The sequence below is a fragment of the Anoplolepis gracilipes genome, chromosome 16 (assembly GCF_047496725.1).
Source record: "Anoplolepis gracilipes chromosome 16, ASM4749672v1, whole genome shotgun sequence".
NCBI classification, from domain to species: domain Eukaryota; kingdom Metazoa; phylum Arthropoda; class Insecta; order Hymenoptera; family Formicidae; genus Anoplolepis; species Anoplolepis gracilipes.
In genome coordinates this window covers 8,206,123-8,229,480 of record NC_132985.1, presented here as the reverse complement: position 1 = coordinate 8,229,480, position 23,358 = coordinate 8,206,123, and the positions used below count along the sequence as shown (strand labels likewise).

The following is a 23,358-nucleotide window of genomic DNA, read 5'->3' as shown; positions in this document are numbered from 1 at the left end:
AGCACAGAGTTGAATTTGGACATGATTTTGAGTGGGACAAACCGGTTATTTTACATGATAAAAAATTTATTAAGAAAAGACAAATAGCTGAAATGTTTTTCATCAAGAAATTTAACTCCACGATTAACCTACAAAGAGATACCGAAAATTTAAATAATATTTATGACAAAATTATAAAGGTCGTTTGAACTGTTTTTCTTTCTAAACATTGACAGTTTCGTTTAAAAACTCATGTTGACATGGCGTGTCTCGTTTGTGTTTATCTCAAATTTAATAACCGTTGATTTTAACTAAGTGACATATTTAATTGTTTCATAATTAAGTTTTACTTTTAAACATGTCCCATTAGATTCTTTCTTCTCTTTCTTAATTTACGTGTGAGTAGACTAGTTTTTTAACGACATTATATTGTATTGTTTGCATTTAATTCGGTATAAATTGTATTCATATAATTTTTGATCCGTTATATATTTTCTTTATAGTTACACTTGAAAAGGACCACAACCATATGGTCAAAACGTCGTATGAATAAATTGAATGATTTTGGCTAGTCAGGTCGTTTTAATTAACCCGTTGTTTACAATTAAATACTAGCGACTTTAATCTCTAACTTATAATTTTTAAAATAATATTTGGTGGAAAGTTTTATCATATTGGTACTAACTTGTGACATTAATGTCAGCTCTGTATGATCAAGGGCAGATTTTACACGCTTACTCCGCTAGGCCCTTTCAGTTTTCTTCGGAGTAGTATTTATGCATATTTACCATATATGTATATATATATGGTAATACATATATGTATATATATATATATATATATATATATATGGTAAATATGCATATATATATATATATATATATATATATATATATATATATATATACGAGAAGCGTTGATAAGAACAATAGATTAGCGATTATTATTTAGCGACCGGCCTAGCAGTGGGTCGTCCTTCTCGCCATCTTTTTTGCGGCGGGCTGATACTCGCATTGGATTTGTCGATCTTTGTAAATTAATTTCTCAATAATTACTCTGAAAATCGAAAATATATATATATATATATACAGGGTGTCTCAGAATGACCGTATCACCTCTCGAGTGCAGGTAGAGCGGCTTAAATGGAATAGAAAAGTCCTGTACCATTTTGCGATTTTCAGAGTAATTATTGAGAAATTAATTTACAAAGATCGACAAATCCAACGCGAGTATCAGCCCGCCGCAAAAAAGATGGCGAGAAGGACGACCCACTGCTAGGCCGGTCGCTAAATAATAATCGCTAATCTATTGTTCTTATTAACGCTTCTCGTCTATGCCCCTAGTAACCGCGAGGCAACGGCGCCTATTTATGCTGCGCGCACTTAGCGACCGTCCTTAGGGCCGTCCTTCTCGCCATTTTTTTTTTTGCGGCAGGCTGATACTCGCGTTGAATTTGCCGATCTTTGTAAATTAATTTCTCAATAATTATTCTGAAAATCGCAAAATGGTACAGGACTTTTCTATTCCATTTAACCTGCTCTACCCGCTCACGAGCGTTGGCTCGTTAGTTATGAGACACCCTGTATAAAAAAAATTACTACTAAAATAAATATAAAAATTAATTTTCTTGCGTGTGCCTTTAGCCTTCATACTTAACGCGCCTCCACTATCCTTTCCCTCATCCTCCTTCTTTCTCTCACCATCTTATTGCCATGCCGTATTGTGCTCTCCTTTTCCCACCATGCTCTCCTTGTCCTATGCCATGCAAAATGCATATAGCGCTCTCCTTTTTCCACCACGTGCACTCTCCTTGTAGTTTACTATACTAAACGCATATAACGCTCACCTTTTCCTCCACATCATATTCTCCTTGTCCTATGCAAAATGCATATAGAGCTCTCCTTATCCTATCCTATGCCACACGTCTATCACGTTGCAAACGCCTATCGCGCCGTCTCTACCGCGTTGCGAACGTCTATCGCGCCGTCTCTGTCTATCCCTCTCTCTACTCGCGGACCCATCGGTTACGCCGCGGATCTCTCCCCACTCCGTAGATCCCTCGCCTACCGGCTGCGCCGCGGACCTCTCTCCCCTCTCCACAGACTCCTCATTTACCGGCCGCACCGCGGTCCCACGTGACGTCATCCCCCACGCCCGCGGTTCTCCCTTGCCCCGCACCCCCTCTCGAGGACAGCGGATTAAATCCCCCTTATACACCTACTCACCTATTTATGAATTAAAAATACTTAATAAAAATACTTGTACAGAGTGACCCCTTTTAACATACCATCCCCAAAAACTTTTTTATTTTTGATTGTAGACAAAAATTTTTTAGACAAAAGTTGTTTGTTTCGAAGGGGGACATAAGGTAATAGTCGTTTGAAGGTCACGTAAAGGTCATCTTGAATTTTTTAAATGGAACTTACTATTTTTCTTTACATATTCTTGTAGTTTACCTCAAAAGCTTTCCAAAACACTATAATAAAAAATTTTTTCATTAAATACTTTACGAGTTATAAGGCTTCAAAGTTGCAATATTTTGACATAAAATATAAGATATCTCGTAAAATATTCATTTTTCGATTAACTTACCCTAATACTTTTATGCACAGATAATGAGACAAATCAATTGGCGTAATTAAAACACATAATTATGTTAAAGTAAGAATGTATAACTGCTAGTTGCAAATTCAGATTTTTTTTTAAAGAAAACAATGTGTTTTCTTTACACCAATTAATTCGTCTCATTATTCTGTACATAAAAGTATTAGGGTAAGATAATCGAAAAGTGAATATTTTACAAGATATCTTGTATTTTGTCAAAATATTGCAACTTTGTAGCCTTATAACTAGAAAAGTATTTAATGAAAAAATATTTTATTATAGTGTTTTGGAAAGCTTTTGAGGTAAACAACAAGAATATGTAATGAAAAATAGTAGGTTCCATTTAAGAAATTAAAGATGACCTTTATGTGACCTTTAAACGACTATCCAAGGTCAAACCAATGGTACCATCTTATGTCCTCCTTTGAACTAAACAACTTTCGTCTGAAGTATTTTTTTCTACAATCAAAAATAAAAAAGTTTTTGGGAGTGGTACATTAAAATGAGTCACCCTGTATAAAGATTTTTTTAAATTTGATTCTATTGATTCTTATAAGCAGATATACTCATAGCTTGATTCACGCTTATTATAATGATTTTCATTAAACTTTTAACAGAAGAAAAAGGTTTCAATATACAGGATGTCCCAAAATTCGCGGACACGGAGTACACAGCGTGATTGTCCGTGTCAAAAGAAGCAACTTTTTCTTCAGCAAAAATGTCGAGGGATCAATAATTTTCCAGTTATAAGCAATTGAAAAAGACGGATTTTTCGCAAACCAAACTTTGTAGAATTAAAAGATTAACACAATTATATTCTGCAATTAATTTTAGGTGGAGTTTACTTTACTAACATTTTTATTTAAGACATAGTTACAGAGATATATAATAGCAAAATTTGAAAACTAGCAAAAAATGATAACTTTTCTGGACATTTTTGCTGAGAAAAAAGTTGCCTCTTTTGGCACAGACAATCACGTTGTAAATTCCGTGTCCGCGAATTCTGGGACACCCTGTATATATGCTTAAAAACAGAGTTACATTTAGAAAAAACTTCCTTTTTTTCATTGTCAGTCAGATTATTTCTTTTAGACGAGTATTATATAATAGAGCTCCTTTCTTTTATATATAGTTTAATGTTTATAGCATTGTTGCAAAATTTATATAACGCAATGGTGCATCTTCATATTATATATGTATATGTTTATTTATACATACAGAATGAGCTACATTAAAAATTACTATTTTGTAACTGTAAATAAGATATCGAAAAATTATTTATCAGTAATTAATATTTTATTGCAAAGGGCACACACAATGGTTTGTGTATTTAAAATTTTTCTAGTAATGGAATAATTTCTTAGACATCATCAAAATCATCTTATGTTAGTTTTTTTTAAATGGAATACTACATTTTTTTCTTTATAATCATATAAAACATGAAATGACGAATACAACAATATATGTACAATATTATTATATAACCTTGAATTGTTCTTGACTAATAAAATTTCTATTAACATATTTAAATATTCGTTTTTAATAAAAGTTAGCAAAAATGATATTTATTTGAGTTTCATTTTATTTTTTGTAAACATGAGTAAAATAAAGATATTTCTTTTAAAACAGTTACAGAAATGTAGCAGTATTGCAAATAGATTATTATTATTCTGATCAATTATATATTCGAATATATAAGTCACACATTGCGTTTAAGTATTTGACGTATCTTACCCTAATACTTTTATACATAGAATAATAAGACGAATCAATTGGTGTAAAGAAAATACATAGTTTTTTTTTTAAATCTGAATTTGCAACTAGCAGTTATACATTTTTACTTTAACATAATTATGTGTTTTAATTACGCCAATTAATTTGTCTCATTATTCTGTGCATAAAAGTATTAGGGTAAGCTAATCGAAAAATGAATATTCTTTGATACACGTAAAACAATTAAAAGTGAAATAATTAAAGAAAAAAGAATGATGATATGATATAAGTGTTAACATATTAACATTCGTACACAGAAAAAAAGAATATTCTTATTTTGACAATATCTTTACTATTAAAATGGAAATCTTGAAGTGAAATTATATTGCTTTAAACAAAGAAAATTTACTTGAATAAAGACATTTTATATAATTCCATCAAGAAAAATATATTCTTACAAGAAAATATAAAAAGGCAGATTTACGGCATAATACTGTTGAAAGCAGTAAAAATGCTGCAGTCAACATTAAGAAACATTGTAAACCGTGTCAAATGCTGCATCGAACATGATGGTTAAAGTTTCACTTTTGTAAACATTTTTTTTGAAGATAATCCAGTTTACTTGTTCAATATTTAAGATGCCGATTATCTCGTAAACATGCATAGTAGCAATTTTTTACTAAATATGATTTTGATTGTGAATGACTCCTACTACATAAATATGTAAAAGAAAATATGGGCATCCATTTAGAAAAACGATAGTGACTTTCATAACTCGGAAAGAATCACGAGTAAAAGAAAAAATTTACACACACTTTGAGCAGACTTACAACCGTGCAAATTTGTTTTATTAAACTTTCTTGTAACTTCAACCAATTGCGAAATATTTACTCCGACATCTATGGACAAACACCCTGTATACATACAAAATAAAAATACACACAAATACACAACACACAAACAAATACATACATGCACTGTGTGTATGTATGAACAAGATTTCATATTTTTTTATTTTGTGTATACAATTCTCCTAAACGCATCTAAATAAAGTTATATAAAAACATGACGTACCACTGCCAAGTATAATTATAATCGGAGTTAAATAATATGACGAAGCTGTCAACGCGACAAACACAATCAGCAGTTTAACGAAGATTTTTGATTTAGCATTATATGTGATGAATGCCTTGATTTCTTCAGAAGTCTTATAATTCATCTTATTAAAGTCCTTCATTGCTTCCGTTATGACTTCACTTATTTGACAATTATATAAACGTAACATACTCATCCGTACAAATATCTGTGAGAATGCCATGTTCTCTGTTAAATTCATGATCACGTGTTCGAGATCATCGATAAAAAGGAACAAATCCAGATACTCTAGAATCATGAGAAAACTGAAGTAGCCAAAGTTAATAAAAAAAATAAAGTCGTTAGTCCGAAGTGGCCAAAGACCCAGTATTGACATTAGTTGTTTATTCCACAACAGCACTTCAGCTGCATGATCCAAATCTTTTTGAGTCTATAATACAAGATTAATTAATCCTCTAAAAATGTCTTGTTTTTTCATGAATCATTATATTATTGCAATTATAAAAATTATTTTATTATTTCAATATTAAAAACAAATTTTGTATATAACTCACCTTCATTGTGCTTTATACTGTTCTATCTTTGAATGTTCGTTTGAGACTGCATTAAACATACGTTCTTAGGGTCATCTCTACCTTGCTTACAGCTGTCTATAGAATCGAGAAATAAACGATCATAAAACAGACAATAATTGCACTCGAAATTAGCTTATGAATTACATATACGTGTGTTACCCAATCCACCTGCGTTTTCAATCGCGAAATGTAGTCAAAGCAAACTATTAAGTTTGTGAATTTTCGTTGCGTAAATAATTGCAGTTTTATTCTAATTGTAACATCGAAACAAAGATTTATTGTAATTGCTGTATAATTGAGTGTAGAGGAAAGCCGTGTATTTCAAATTACTTAACTGACAGATATTTTCATATAAAAACATTTCAAAATTATTAAGTACGAATAAATAAATGCATCTATAAAATTAAAAATAATTAATGTAACATATATAATATAACATATAACCTAATTATATAGTAAAACATATAAAAATAACATATCTACATATGTACTATTTTTTGTTCAAACTAATATAAATTTGTAGATCGTAGAAAAATAACAACTATATGTATTATTTTTTGCTCAAATTAATATAAATTTGTAGAATGTAGAAAAATATAAAATACTTATTTTGTATAAGTACTGAAAGAGTTTTAAAAAATATAAAACATTCCTCCAAAAGATAGCCAAAATTGCTTGTAAGATAAGCTTAAAAAATATTAACAATACTATACGCACTATACGTGTGCTATGTTTATATAGCTTAGTATTTTGTATAATATTTTATACCCACATGCACACATTTATGTGTATATACATATACATATACACAAAATATTAAAAACATTATACGCACCATACCTGTGCATGTTTATGCAGTTAGTAATTTTTGTATTACATATCATGTACACACACGTATTTACACACACACACACACACATACGCACATGCACGCCCACACGCACGCACGCACGCACACGCACACACACACACCCAACCACCCACCCAATATGTACAATATGTACAATATGGGAATATTGTACAGTATGGGAAAAGATCAATTTTTGTCAGTCCCTCCTAGGAAATATTAGTTTTTACTACTGGCTATTTCTGTCTAAAAAAATGTGGAATTTTGCTATATTGTAATATTGCTGCAATTGTAACTGAAATATTTGTGCTGTATGAGTTCTATTAAAAATATTAAAATAAATAATAATAGATAATAAATAATGAATAAAAATAAAAAAATAAAAAATCTTTTTATTAATATTTACCAATTATTTTGAATGTTTTTAAAATTGAGCTTTATATCAACGTAACAAATAATTAATTTTTTGGTAGAGGATATGTTGAAAGACAAATTAATTTATTGATACAAATTTTTAATTTCATTATTACAGGATATTCACGATTTTCACTACTGATATTCGTTTTGCTTTTTGTCTTGTCCTGATGACAAACATACGCAATAGTGTATTTGTACGAGCAAAGAACGTTGGTGCTGAGCCGTTTTTTTTTTGCATGTAAGTTTCTATTTTTTGTTTCTTTATTATTTCATAACATACCTACAACTGAAACATTGTTTTCGTGACTGCGTTTTAGTTGATCGTTACATAAACTTATTTTTGATCTGTTCTTTATATTATTATCTGTTCTTAACATTATTAATACTGAATGATCTATAAAAACCAAAGTTAGGGCTAAAATTTCACTTTCTTGGATAGAAATCCATCAATGGTAAAAGCCGATATTTTCTGGCAAAAAATATAATCTTTTCTATTATAGATATTAAAATAACTATAACAACTATAGAAAATCTTTTATTGAAGTTACCCAATTATTACATTTAATTATTATATATATATATATATATATATGTTATGAAATAATAAAGAAACATTTAATTATTATATATAAGTTTCGTATGCATGCTATATTTTTTAATCAAAATCGAATAATACATCTAATGTTTATATCAAACATAACAACTGAAATATTAGTAGGTATTTACAATTTGTGACTAAATTGGTATTGCATAATTACTTAATTGTTTAATTATATATATCCATATGCGATTTTTATTGAAGAACATATATATATATATATGTGTGTGTATTAAACGTCTAAGTATTTGGCTGAGAGATCTGATGGCACCGTCATAGTTCTCTCTTTTTCTCTTATTAAGGCCTAAATATTTCTTGCGTGTTATTTTGTAATTATTCGCTTTATGCTAGTGACGTAATGTGTTTATGAAACCTATAAAAAATCTGAAAATTAAGCTTTGTAAGGAATACAAACGTGGAAGGCATATTTTTTACTCGTCTTGAAGTCAGTTGTCAAACCATATGTTTTACTGCATGACTAAATTTATTTTGACACTCATTTTACGATTATTTATTAACTGTCAATAGAAAAAGTTTGTTTTCAGACTTTTTTACAAATGTGCTAAAAAGAGATCTGTGATATTTTATTGAAATATCTTTTTATTTAAAAACGGCAAAGAAGAATTTGGACTGTCATTTCTCGGATTTCTCACTTTATGTCGTCACGATATATGGCGCGAAGACTACCCGGTAGCCTTAATATTTGCATGCAAACAAGACATTTTAAGTCTGTTCTTTTACTTTCTTTTATATTTAATATTGAATGCTACATAAAAACTGATTTTATGAATGTTTTTCTGTGGAACTGTCATTTTTTATTTATTATAGTAGTAAAGCTAAAAGTTCGATCGTCTGAGTTCCGAAGTGCCTGCTTTAATTTTTCTGTTTTTTCTACAGTTTTTCATTTTTTCAAATTTGAATATATTTACGCATTCATTAACACTCTTACATGAAATGTACATTTTCTTATTTCTTTCTGTTATGTGATGTGATGTCAGAAATGATATTCGTGTTAAAATTATTCTATGTATATAGTAAATATTTGTATATACAGGGTGTTAGAAAAGTCTAAAAATTGGTTAAATATCTCGAAAACGAAACGTCTCTGAGAAAAATGTTTCAGACAAAAGTTGTATGATTTCTAGGGGGGCATAAGATGGTGCCATTAGTAGACCTTGAAGAGTCACATGAAGGACACGTGAAGGTCATTTTGAATTTCTTAAATGGAACACCCTAAATATTTTTGCATATTCTTCTAGCTTATCTCAAGAGCTTTCCAAAACACTATAATAAAATGTTTTTTCATTAAACATTTTTTGAGTTATAAGGCTTCAAAGTTGCAATATTTTTTAAAACTTTTATGCATAGAATAATGAGACGAATCAATTGGTGTAAAGAAAACACATAGTTATCTTTAAGAAAAAATCTGAATTTGCAACTAGTTACACATTATTACTTTAAGACAATTATGTGTTTTCTTTATACGAATTGATCCGTCTCATTATTCTGTGGATAAAAGTATTAGGGTAGAACTATCGAAAAAGGAATATTTTACTAAATATTTTGTATTTTATATAAAAATACTACAACTTTCAAGTCTCATAACTCAAAAAGTACTTAATGAAAGAATATTTTATCATAGTATCTTAGAAGTTTTAGAAAGCTCTGGAGGTAAACTACAAGAATATGCAAATATATATATATATATATATATATATATATATATATATATATGTGTGTTTGGTATAATTTGGGGACAATTTTTCACACGTATGGTATATTTCAGGGGCAATTTGTATTTTTGGGGACCGTTCCCATTATTTTTTTTCCCTATGGTATATTTTGGAGACAGTCCTTAAAATTACAGCTTCTACGATTGGTAACATTCAAGGACATAAATTTTGTTGCATGAAAGTCCTCATAATAGACCAAATACATGTAAATACTGTTTTGTATTTGATGCATTTTAAGGACATTAAAATTCAGCTTATCAACATCATATTTTCATGCTTTATACCTGTATTCTCATTCTGACAGTTTAAACAAACAAAATGAGTATTAAATATTATATTAATACAATCTTCATCTTAATTCACTAATATGTATTTTCATAATATACTAATACATTTGTATATTTTTACATCTCTAGAAGAAAAATGAAAACAAATAAAAATAAATAGTAAAAAAGCATAATTAATAAAAAAAACATTAATTTTTTTTAATTTAATATTTCTCCTCAAAATTTACCAACCGTTCAAAATTATAAGTATGTTTGGTAAATTTTGAGGACCCAGTAGTAAAGTACATATTGTATTATTTTTATTGTACTTTAAAATTAATTATTTTATATAACGTGTCCTATCTAGAAGAGGTACCTCCTTTCATCTTTGAAATAATGACGTGTATGCATACATGATATTAAATGAATGGAATATTTAATTTTATATTTGTACATTTTCTATGATCTAAATTTGAAAAAGAAAAGGCGAGATAATTCTTAGGTGAAATACACTGTTTACATTTCTTTCTCTTGAAGTCTTTCAATAATCATTTATAGTATATACGTACGTTTTTACATATAAAACTGATACTAAAGCAAAGCATAGAAATGACTAATGGAAAAAGGTGACAGGAGAAACGCATATATATGAGAAGTATGCTTGGAAGGATTATCTTAAAAACATCAAACAGTTTTTTTTTTATTTACTAGTCATTTTTTTTTATTTACTAGTTTGTCCTCAAAATTTACTAATCGTACAAAATTATAAGTATGGTTGGTAAATTTTGAGCACAAAGGTTTAAACCTTTTTTCAGTTCGAACTAATATTAGAACAAGGCCTAGAAATGATTAATGGAAAAAGATTGCAGGAAAAACGTATATATATATATAAAAGAGGTATGTATAAGAGGATTATCTTAAAAACGTCAAACATTTATTTTTTTTATTTTACTAGTTTGTCCTCAAAATTTACCAAACGTACGAAATTATAAGTATGGTTGGTAAATTTTGAGGACAAACTAGTAAATTAAAAAAATTAATGTTTAATGTTTTTAAGATAATCCTCTTATACATAGCTTTTTTATATATAAGTTTTTCCTGCGACCTTGTTCCATTAGTCATTTCTAGGCCATGCTCTAGTATCAGTTCTAACTGAAAAAAGTTTAAACCTTTTTTCAGTTAGAACTGATATTAGAACAAGGCCTAGAAATGACTAATGGAACAAAATTGCTGTTGAAATGTATATATAAAAGAGGCATGTATAGAAGAATTATCGTAAAAACGTTAAACATTTATTTTTTTTTTTATATTACTAGTTTGTCTTCAAAATTTACCAATCATACTTATAATTTCGTACGTTTGGTAAATTTTGAGGACAAACTAGTAAAATAAAAAAAATAAATGTTTGACGTTTTTAAGATAATCCTCTTATACATACCTCTTTTATATATATATATATGTATATATATATACGTTTTTCCTGCAATCTTTTTCCATTAGTCATTTCTAGGCCTTGTTCTAATATTAGTTCGAACTTAAAAAACGTTTAAACCTTTGTGCTCAAAATTTACCAACCATACTTATAATTTTGTACGGTTAGTAAATTTTGAGGACAAACTAGTAAATAAAAAAAAAATGACTAGTAAATAAAAAAAAAACTGTTTGATGTTTTTAAGATAATCCTTCCAAGCATACTTCTCATATATATGCGTTTCTCCTGTCACCTTTTTCCATTAGTCATTTCTATGCCTTGCTTTAGTATCAGTTTTATATGTAAAAACGTACGTATATACTATAAATGATTAATGGAAGACTTCAAGAAAAAGAAATGTAAACAGTGTATTTCACCTAAGAATTATCTCGCCTTTTCTTTTTCAAATTTAGACCATAGAAAATGTACAAATATAAAATTAAATATTCCATTCATTTAATATCATGTATGCATACACGTCATTATTTTAAAGATGAAAGGAGGTACCTCTTCTAGATAGGACACGTTATATAAAAAAATCAATTTTAAAGTACAATAAAAATAGTACAATATGTACTTTACTATCGGGTCCTCAAAATTTACCAAACATACTTATAATTTTGAACGGTTGGTAAAGTTATCTTATAAACATTAAACATTTATTTTTTTTTTATTTTACTGGTTTGCCCTCAAAATTTACCAGCCGTACAAAATTATAAGTATGGTTTGCAAATTTTAAAGACCCACTAATAAAATACATACTGTACTATTTTTATTGTACTTTAAATTTGATATTTTTATGTAACCTGTCGCATCTAGAAGTGATACCATTTTTCATCTTTAAAAGTATTGATGTATAAGCATATGATATTAAATGAATTTAATATTTAAGTCATATATGTTATGTACATTTACTATGGTCTGTATTTAAAGGGGAAAAGGACGAGATCATTTATAGGTGAGACACACTGTTTACTTATCATTTTCTTGCATTGTCATTCCACTAATCATTTCTAAATATCCACTATTCGTTTATACATACTTTTTTATAATTATGAATGATTCAAGGACAATTGGAGATAATTATTGGATAAAAAACTATAGGAAAAAGATGTATATAAAAGAGATAGTATAAAAGAATCATATTAAAAACATCACACATTTATTTTTTTTAATTTACTAGTTTGTCCTCAAAATTTACCAACCGTTCAAAATTATAAGTATGGTTGGTAAATTTTGAAGACCCACTAATAAAATACCTACTCTAAAATTTACCAACCGTTCAAAATTATACGTATGATAAGGAGTTAACATGAGTTAAAGCATCAAGTTAGTCTTTTTATATATATATATTTTTAAAATCCTCAAAAATACTCATCTATATATAACAATATTTTAAATGTCCTCAAAAATAACCATCCATATAATACAGTTAATTTTATGCAAAATACACTATAGTTAGCAATTATAGCTATCAGTTGATATTTCTGGGTTCAAATTGTAATGGAAAACATAAATATTGAATTTTATACATCTGTATCCCCATAATAATCCATACTTAAACATATATATGTCTTCAAAATGAACCATTAACTGTTCATGTATAGATGTCCCTGAGGTAGACCATACATATTAAATCGTTTATAGTTCTGTAAAAAATCATATAGATACTTGCTATAACTAGCTATATCGATTAAATAATGTTCACTGTTTCTAAATATATGCATGTATACAAGGTTTTTAAAATGTCCTCAAAATATACCAAAGACATATATATATATATATATATATAGGGTGTTCCATTGAAGGTTACCTTCATGTGATCTTCAAATGATTAGGTCATATATACACATATATATATATTCTGTTCTTCTTTGTACAATATTATTTTAGTTATTAAATTGAAAAATATATGATACTTTTTTATTCTAGATTTTTATTATTTAAATTTTAATAGTAATATTTTCTAAATAAGTCGCGTTAATTTTTAAAGTCATATTTGTTAGTCTTTTCTTTAAATTCCTTCTAATTTTTCCTATTTGTGCGCAGTTAAAATACATTTTTTATTAATAATTTTGTGATTTAATATTCATCTTCCATTTATTGTTTAATATTAAATGTTATAAGTGTGAATTTTCAATTTGTTATAACATATTTTACTTTATTATTAATTTTGAAAGTAATATATATAGTATATTAAAAAAGAAAAAAGATTAAATATTGAATTAATATGGACTATAGTATATATTGTATTCTTATATAGGATATAGCCATGCCGAAACGAAAGTTATTATCAGAAATGTCAAAAAGACATTATCAACAATTAAAATGCAATGCACGTAATATCACAATTTCCGAAAATATGAATAGTAAATTATCGAAAGATTTTGCTAATATAGATGCTCAGGAAAATTCAAGCGATGATGCACACAAAATTATCGATCAATTCCCGATTCAGCGACTTCGCCCCGATATTTTTTCTCGTCTACATCTCTTTGGGGGGTTATAGAGCGGGTTTTTTAGGGGTCTCAAAAATGAGAATCTAGAAAATATGTGCTCTGGGTATTAATTAAAAATTCTTTCGTGAAAAGAATTAATTTCTTTACGCATCAACATCCGCGCATGGGCTCACATCGCCGAGTATAACTTATCATGTTTGTAAATATTGGAGCCGAGTATAATTTCAAATCATTTGAAATCACGCGGGGCTGAAAAATCGCGTTCTTCGATTTATCTATCAGGAGGTTTATATAAACAAATAGACGAGTGAAGTATTGGTGTGGGGCTGAATAGCTCAGTGGTAAGAGCAGTCGCCCGGCAAGCGAAAGACTCGGGTTCAATTCCCGATTCAGCGACTTCGCCCCGATATTTTTTCTCGTCTACATCTCTTTGGGGGGTTATAGAGCAGGTTTTTTAGGGGTCTCAAAAATGAGAATCTAGAAAATATGTGCTCTGGGTATTAATTAAAAATTCTTTCGTGAAAAGAATTAATTTCTTTACGCAGTTTCTTTACGCATCAACATCCGCGCATGGGCTCACATCGCCGAGTATAACTTATCATGTTTGTAAATATTGGAGCCGAGTATAATTTCAAATCATTTAAAATTATCGATGTTAGTAGCGATCTTGAGCAAATAAATATTACACTAAGAAATGAACCACAACAAAGTTTTAATATTTCTGACAAAGAAAATGTACATAACCTTCTTAACGACAGTAATGACAGTAATGACAGTACTAATTTGGAAGATTTATTGTGTCCAACCGCACTCACTTTTAATAACGAGGAAAAATGTTAGTCCTACAAGTTCGTTTACTGTTTCATCAATTCGGGACGATTTAAGAAATTGGGCAGTACAATTTCAAGTATCACACGCAGCAGTTACTGGTTTATTGTTAATTTTAAAAAAAACATGACTTTGATAGCGATTTGCCGAAAAATTCTAAAACATTGATAAAAACACCAAGATATACAAATGTACAGAGAGTTGCACTGAGAGAATACTTTCATAATGGCCTAAGATCAGGAATTATGACGTTTTTACAAAAAAGTCAAGATGACATTAATTTAATTGAAGTGCAAGTTGGCATAGATGGACTACCAATTTCAAATTCTTCTACTAATCAATTGTGGCCTATTTTAGGCTCGGTGATGCCTAGTCTTAGTGACATTTTTATGATTGGCTGTTATTTTGGTTCCAAGAAACCGTATGATTGTAACGAATTTTTGCGTGATTTTGTGGCTGAAGCAAAAAGTCTTGTGACTGAAGGCCTTGAATATAAAGGAAAACATACTTGTATCTATACATTCATTAATTGCTGATGCACCCGCAAAATCTTTTCTAACTGCCACAAAAGGACACACCCGTTATTTTAGTTGTGTTAAATGTACAACTGAAGGTGAATATATTGATGGAAGAATGTGTTTTCCGGATTTAAATTGTCAAAAACGGACAAATGAAAGCTTTGTGTGGAACAAAAACAAATAGAGCACCATACCGGGAGAAGTATTTTATTAGACATACCAAATTTTGGAATGATAACTCACATTCCATTGGATTACATGCACTTAGTTTGCATTGGTGTGGTAAAAAAAATGTTGAAGTTTTGGTTATCCGGACCATTAAATGTTCCACGAATTAATTGCCTAACCATTAATTGTCGACACGATTAGTAAAAAAAATTTCGGAATTGTTAATTGAAATGAGGATATCAATATCCGTTGAATTTGTTCGTAAACCACGAGAATTAAATTTTTTAAGCTTATGGAAAGCTACAGAATTACAATTTCTTCTATATACTGGCCCCAACGTTTTGAAGAATTACATAAATAAAGATGTTTATAATAATTTTTTAACATTGCACATAGCCATTCGGCTATTAAATTCTCCAGATCTTTCACATATCATTTATGCGGAAGCCTTACTAAAACACTTTGTACAGTCATTCGCAATCTTATATAGGCCACAGCATACATCTCACAATGTACATGCACTAATACATTTAGTAGATGATGTCAGAAAATTTGACACACTGGATGCATTCAGTGCTTTTCGATATGAAAATTATTTAAGAAAAATAAAACAATTACTTAGAAAAGCTGAATGTCCCTTACAACAAATCCACAATCGTTTAACAGAATTAGAATATGGCTTTCAAAAAGAACATCGAAAAATAGGAGTACATAGAATACACAATGCAGGCCCAATCTTATCTGGAATAAATGGTCCTCAATATTCAACCTATTCAAGAGCAGATTTCACGCTGTGTCTATTCATAATCCAAATAACTGTTGTCGTTTAAATGATGGTTCGATTGTCATCATAGAAAATATTGTTGCTATTACTGCAGATGATCTTCACATTATTGGTCGAAAATTCTCTGGTCTGAGAGATCTATATACTGAACCATGTAATTCCTCCTTATTAGGAATATATACGTCGGAAAAATGTGAAAATTTATCAGCCTGGCCTTTAACATCTGTTAAGTTAAAATATGTGAAATTTGACATGAACAATATGTTTATACTTGTACCATTGTTACATAGTGTATGTACATCTGTTGTATATATATATATATATATATATATATACAACAGATGTACATACACTATGTAACAATGGTACAAGTATAAACATATTGTTCATGTCAAATTTCACATATTAAAATAATGACATTTCACATAAAAAATAAAACATATATATACAAATATACATAACAAGACATAAATATATATATATATATATATATATATATATATATTTATGTCTTGTTATGTATATTTGTATATATATATGTTTTATTTTTTAAATGTAATATATTACATTTGCGAGATGGCTCTTCCAAAAGATACCTTTTATTTGGTAGAATTTGAAGATGGAAGACAAGTAGTACCTGATAATTGGATGCAAAAAGATAAAAGTGATTGTTGGTATCCACATTTTAAAACTGATAAGGAAATTAATAAAGCAATAAAAAAAAACGGCAAACACCTCAAGATGGTTGGTTATCATTTACAATTAAACGAGTGTTTGGTATTTATTGTAAGTGAACGTACATATGTGTTACGTCCAGACTCGAGAAAAAAAAAAGAAAGGAAAGAGATAATGGAAGGACAGAACTTACCCTTGTCGAAACGCGTAAAACCTTAACGCTCTCGACTCGAACGAACTGTACAAGGCCGGACCTGGTCAAAGACCTCGAGGGTCTCTTTTACTACGTCAGTAGGCCGTTCGTTTGGTGGTCCCTTTTTGGTAAAGGATGTTAATCCCTGTTACGCGGGACGGAACCTTGTGCGATCTGGGAGTCAGGGAATGTGTTAGAAAGGATTAATAAATTTGATTAGAATTTTTAATATTTTAAATTTTAGTCATTTATTAAAAAAAAAATTCAAATATATATATATATATATATATATATATATATATATATATATGTATGTATAAGATTCAAAAAATTGGCATTTTAATTAAATTAATTAATCTTATTAATTACTTAAGTGTGTGTGTGCGTGTGCGATCGCGCGTGTTACATTAGTTCGGAGGGACGTCAGTCAGGTAAATTGGAAATGGAAAACAATAAAAAAGGTTTGTTACCTGACTGGTATTTATACAATAGTATTTAAATTCTAAGGGAAAGGGCAGGAAAAGAATTATGCTTCCTCGAAGGTAATCGTGGAAGGAGGGAATTTCTTCCAGAGAGCCTCTATCGAAACGGCGAGGGGATATCTAAGACCGGGGAGGAACCATGGGATAACGGATCCCGGCGGGTTGGTTGCAAGGATGGAGTGCAATGTTGTCAAATCAACAGGACCAGGCCCGATTGTATACGAGCCTTTTGGGACGGGATGTCGGATTCTTGGGAGATTATTTATTAAATATTGGATAGGATTTTGAGGCGGAGGACGAGGAGGTTGTTGGTGTTTAGAATTTTCAGCGTGACTCGCGTTTTTTCTTTCTCGAGGTCTACGACGACCTCGGCAATGTCACGAAGGGCCTCCCAAATTTCATCCGATTCCTCTTGAGAATCAGGTGAATTGCGGGGGGAAGATGGGGGTGAATCTCCCAGGATGATGGTAGAGGCTGGTGAGGGTGGACACGGAGGGGGTTCGGAAGTAGAGGGAGTTTTGTTAGAAGGCCCCGGTAAATCGAGAGACGATGGGGAGGGTTGCTTATGCGAGGATGATACTACTGGATGTGAAAGAAGGGGGTCGATGGGGGTGCGAGGAGAAAGGTCAGGTGAGAGGGGTGGTTTCAGCTCTCTTGAATGAGGAAGAGGGGGATGGGACTCTGCGTGTGTGTGTGATGACTGTTCGCGCAAAATTTGACCCTTTAATTCTATCTTAAGATTAGAAATATTGTTCTTAAAATTATAATTTGCTGTCGCCTGAGCCAAAACTCTTCGAGTGCGTCGGTTCTTACGGTTGCGGAGACGTTTAGCTTTAGCCTTTAGACGTTTCGGATGAACGGGCTCCACTATGAACCCACGCAAATGTTTTAGAAAACTTATCGTTTATTTTCGGCGATACAGTTCTAATTAGTACAATTTATAATGTTCTTAATATAATTTAATATAATTTATCAGGAAATTATATTATTTAAAATGTATAATATAGAGAGGAGAGAGGAGGGAGAAGGAGAAAGAAGTGGAGAGAAAAGAAGGAAAGAAAGGAAATAAATAAAAAATAAAAGAAAAAAGGAATAGCACAAAAAAAGAGGTAATGAACAAATTGTAATAAATAATTAAAGGACCAGAGGAAAAATGGAATTCAGGAGAAATTTGCTTCCGTAGAGAAAATTGAAGGAATTTGCAGGTTCTGCCTAATTATATTTTGTACCAGTACACGAGATACCGGTTCCGCAAAATACACAGGAACTTGCAGAGAAAATAGAAAGAGTTTGCAAGTTTGACCTAATTATATTCCGTACCAGTACACGAGATACCGGTTCCGCGAAATACACAGGTACTTGCAGAGAAAATGAAAAGAATTTGCAAGTTCGACCTAGTTATATTTTGTACCAGTACACGAGATACCGGTGCCGCAAAATACACAGGTACTTGCAGAGAAAATAGAAAGACTACGTGAAAATGAAGAGGATGGGAAGTAAACGTAAACAACGAAAAGGGGAGTTAATTATAATTACAAAAGTAAAATGAGGAGTATCTGATCAAACAGTAATAATAAAATGAAGAACAACAAAAATAAAGAACTGTCTCACTATAATTACTATAACCGAATTTTAAATGGGGGAGGTGAAATTAACAGAATAGGTTATTTAGTTGGTACTCACTACTTATTGTGTATGCTGTTGGTTTTAAAAAGACCTCGAAAGTGGATTTAGCGGCGTCGGGTTGAATTTCACAGGTGCCCCTGTTTGACGTCTTTTATTGTTCAAATTTTTAATTCGCACTACACAGAGAGTCTGTGTTAAATATTAGGCAAACCACTCGTCGCGAAATCGGAAGTATTAATATTCGAACTTGTTAACACCCGAAGGGTTAAACGTTGAGATCGAGGATCGATTCCGCGTCTCGAAGCCGAGGTAGAAGAAAATAGTTTGTACCGTACGAGTAATAGTGATGGAGATGATGATGAATATACTGATGATTCTGATACCGAAAAGAACTGAAAAACTGATGTCGCGGCGCATTGCTTCCGCATTATATACTAGGATTCGTACCTCCTCTCCATTGGACAATTGGACGAATTAGAATTTTAATTAACGCCCCCTTATGCTTAGGGGGTGTTTCCTTCGACTTCGAGTCTCAAAAATTTCTTCTCTATTGGTTCAAGAGATTTTTCCATTTGGCCAATGAGGAGTTTGGTACCGTCAGAGTCGCTTATCGCTATTTAGAAATTTATAATAAACAGCTGTCACTTTAGGTAGTCCGTCAGGCGAGCTCTCTTATCAAATGCTTCTTAAGTTTTCGTCGCCGTTTCAAATTTATGATTGCAGTTCTAAACAACTGCTTCGAGTTACGGCGACTCTGTTTTATTTAAAATTCTTTTGAAATTTAGAGAGCCGTTCAAATATTTATTCTTTATTTGATTTCTAAGACTTCTTGGGTTGTCTTATTTATAGTTGGTCTCGCCTTATGGAGGTTTGTTAAAATTTTTATTATCCACGTAATATTCGTGGAGTGCGACTAAAGTGACAGCTCTCATGGTTTGATATTTCCCGTAGAGAGTTCTTAGAATCATTATCTCTGATTGTTTATACATTTCTCTCGAAAAGAAAGAATCGTGAAGTCTACCGGACGTAACATATGTATATGCAACAATAGTTTGCAAATTATTGTAACAAACATTTTATCATATTATAAAGAGTATTGCATATCATATTTTGATAGGTTCCTACAGTGAAGCACGTAATAAATTAAAAAAGGCCGAGACGACTTCGGATATTAATACAGATAACGAAGACAAATCACAAAGAAAACAGAATAATACTGATGATGAAAGCGATTATAGTAGCGACTATCGATCTTGTCTACCACCATATCCAAAAATGCTTTCAGTTTATTCGAGTAAGTAATATTAAAATTGTTTTTATTACGCATGTTTTGAGATATGCATATACCCAGATAGCCAAATGTTCCGATTTTGCAATCATGTTGCCGATAACCGTTGCAGCAACTAATTTTGAAAAACTAGGGACAAGGTGCGACAGCATTATGCTTGTCGGGTTGAGCTCACGTGATTTTTAATTCTCAGAACAGCAAACTGATAGCAATATGGTAACATCGATTGCTGTCAGCAAACAAGAGACTTGACAACAACTTGATGACAACCTATATTCATCGATTTGTCATCCGTGATTAACCGCATTGATAATGTGACGATAATTTGTCAGGGGATCAATCATGTAGTTTTTGTTTTAGTAAAACAGAAACAAAAAAGTTAAAAATTCTTATTAATTAAGCATTCAAGGATAAGAAATTTTAACTTTTTATTTCTACCCAGACAACATTATGTCGTCTTAAAGACGTCTAAAAGACATTCTAAAATTGCTAAGACATCTTAAAAAATTATCAGAAAAACATATTTATGACGTCTTTAAGACGAATAATCTTTACTTATTTGGACAATCTACCCGAAATGTTACATTTGATTTATTTGGATAGAAACTATCCGAAATGAAATTGATCGAAATGGTTGTTACAATAATCTTATTAGTCGTGCTTTTATATATTTTTGATAACTCAATTTTAAATACGAGATACCTCATGCAGCGCTGCATAGCGGTAAGAAAATAAACTTTTTTTTGTCCGAAAAGACATCTTTTAGTCATCTTTTTGCTTTGTCAGGAAAACAACTGTAAAAAGATGATGAAAAGATATCTTTTTTAAGTTGCCTTTTTGATAAAGCAAAAAAATGTATTATAACAATCTTTCAGATGTATTACAGACATCTTCCAGATGGCGTCTTAAATTAAATGTTTTTTAGACGTCTTTAAGACATCTTAAAAATGATGTCTTAAATTACAATGTCTTTAAGACGTCAGAAAGACATCTTTTGGTCAAGTCTTAAAGGCGTCATAAGAAAAACGTCTTTAATACGTCTTTAAGCCATGCATGTTGTCTGGGAATATTATACATGTATTGTTGCTATCATAATGCTGTAGTCAGCTGTAGACGAAATGGCAAATTATCAGATGTTACCATATTGCTGACAATATAACATTTCAGTATCTCAGATCGTTTGCTTTAAAAATTTCGTAAATTAATTGTTTGTAATATGCTTTCATGTTGCTGAATTCAGTAGCGTGTTTTAATTCGATGTTAGCAAACGTACAACAAACATATAACAACTCATGCATTGCATTAGTTTGTTTTTAATGATCACTCACGCTTGGCTATCTGGGTACTTGAAATTTTAAATTAATTTAAATATCCATTAAATATTCATTAGAAAATTGTAAAAAAAAAACATTTTAACCTGGCTTTATAGTTAAGCAGTAATATATTTAGAAAGTTAGTTTAAATTCTAATAATATTATGATAATATTATCCATTAATAATATTAATATCGTTTCTTAAATTTTAAATAATTGTCTATGTGAGATCTTATAAATGTAGGTATATCTATTCATAATGCAATTTTATATATTATTTTAGATATTAAACATACAAAGAGAAAATAAAAGGAAAGATGAAGAATATATTTCAAACACAAGTATAATAGAATATAATTCGATATCATACATTTATAGTACCATTTTATATTTTACATTTATAATAAACAATATTTTATATATTTTCCTTCAGATACGAAACATATAGATGAAAAAGATGTTAATATTACAATTAAAAGTAAGTAGATCGTAATTTGATACCATACATTTTCAAACAAGATGTCAAGTCAAAATGTTAGCAATTTTTATAAGGAATCTGCTTATGATTTTAGCTAATTATTAAATTATATATATATATATATATATATATATATATATATATATACAGTATCCCGCAACTATCGGATCATATTTTAAGGACGGATTCTTTGGCCAATTTGGAGATGATTTTTCCTGAGTGAAAATGTCGCGGCACCAATAATTTTTGAGTTATAAGTAATTGAAAAAGGATTTTTTGCAAATTAAACTTTGTGGAATTAAAAGATTAACTCAAATACATTTTTCAGTTAATTTCAGATGGAGTTTAGTTTCGAGATTAGTTTTGACAAGACGTGTTCCGTCACTTGTTGGTTCGTCATATCAATATCTACAACAGCGAAATGTTTAATTAACTTCCACTTGTACAACACATTGTTATACATCTTTGTTCACTCGCATGTATGTACTAAATTAATTTGTTTTTTGATTGATTTACCGCGTTTATCTTCTTGATTCAATTTATAATTAATTTGTTATTCATTATAGTTAAACTTGAAAAAGGACCACAACCAAATGGTCGAAACGTCGTCGTAATATTAAATAAAGACATTATTGGCTAGTTTGGTCGTTCTACTTATATTACCTATTATTAATTGATTACTAGTGATTTAAATCTAATAATTTTGAAATTTGGAGTTTATTTTAATAAAATTTTAATTTAAGGCTTAGTTACAAAGATACATAATGACAAAAATTCGAAGTTTGCAAAAATGATGACCTCTCTCAACATTTTCGCTAAGGAAAAATTATCTCCAAATTGGCTAGAGAATACATCGTTAAAATATGATTCGGTAGTTGCTGGACACCCTGTATATTGCATTAATTTTTAGATTATCTTCGACATATTCAGAAAATGTTAGCAGATATAAAATTTGATATCAATCACTTATAACTGAACAAAATTAACTTATACTTATTAAGTTAAATTTAAATGTATCTAATTGGAGACGAGAAAGTCGTAGCCCTACGCCAAATAATGAATTGAATAAAATGTCTTTTCCTTTACGAATTGTAGAGGAAATTGAATCTTTACAACAGCTTCTTACTTCAAACGAAGAATTAAAAGAGAGTATATATATAAAGGAAATATATAAAAGGAAAGGTAAATATGTAAAGGAATCTAACACATATGCATATCCAATATATATATATATGTTTATATACTATA

General features: G+C 30.0%; 1 protein-coding gene and 1 non-coding gene across 3 annotated transcripts in view; one reads left to right on the top strand and one right to left on the bottom strand.

The window, feature by feature from the left end:
* Nucleotides 1-6,015, bottom strand: part of LOC140674553 (odorant receptor 4-like) — a 154,510-nt gene extending 148,495 nt beyond the window's left edge. For both annotated transcript variants that reach the window (XM_072908164.1, XM_072908165.1), the window contains exons 1-2: nucleotides 5,946-6,015; nucleotides 5,371-5,821 (exon numbers count right to left, since the gene is read on the bottom strand). In XM_072908164.1, coding sequence (XP_072764265.1) covers nucleotides 5,371-5,821; nucleotides 5,946-5,951 — 457 coding nt within the window. In that variant the 5' untranslated portion in view covers nucleotides 5,952-6,015. The remainder of the gene's footprint in view (nucleotides 1-5,370; nucleotides 5,822-5,945) is intronic.
* An 8,066-nt stretch (nucleotides 6,016-14,081) lies between these two features.
* Nucleotides 14,082-14,153, top strand: Trnaa-ggc (transfer RNA alanine (anticodon GGC)). Its single transcript has one exon. It is a non-coding gene; the product is annotated as a tRNA-Ala (tRNA).
* The last annotated feature ends 9,205 nt before the right edge of the window (nucleotides 14,154-23,358 follow it).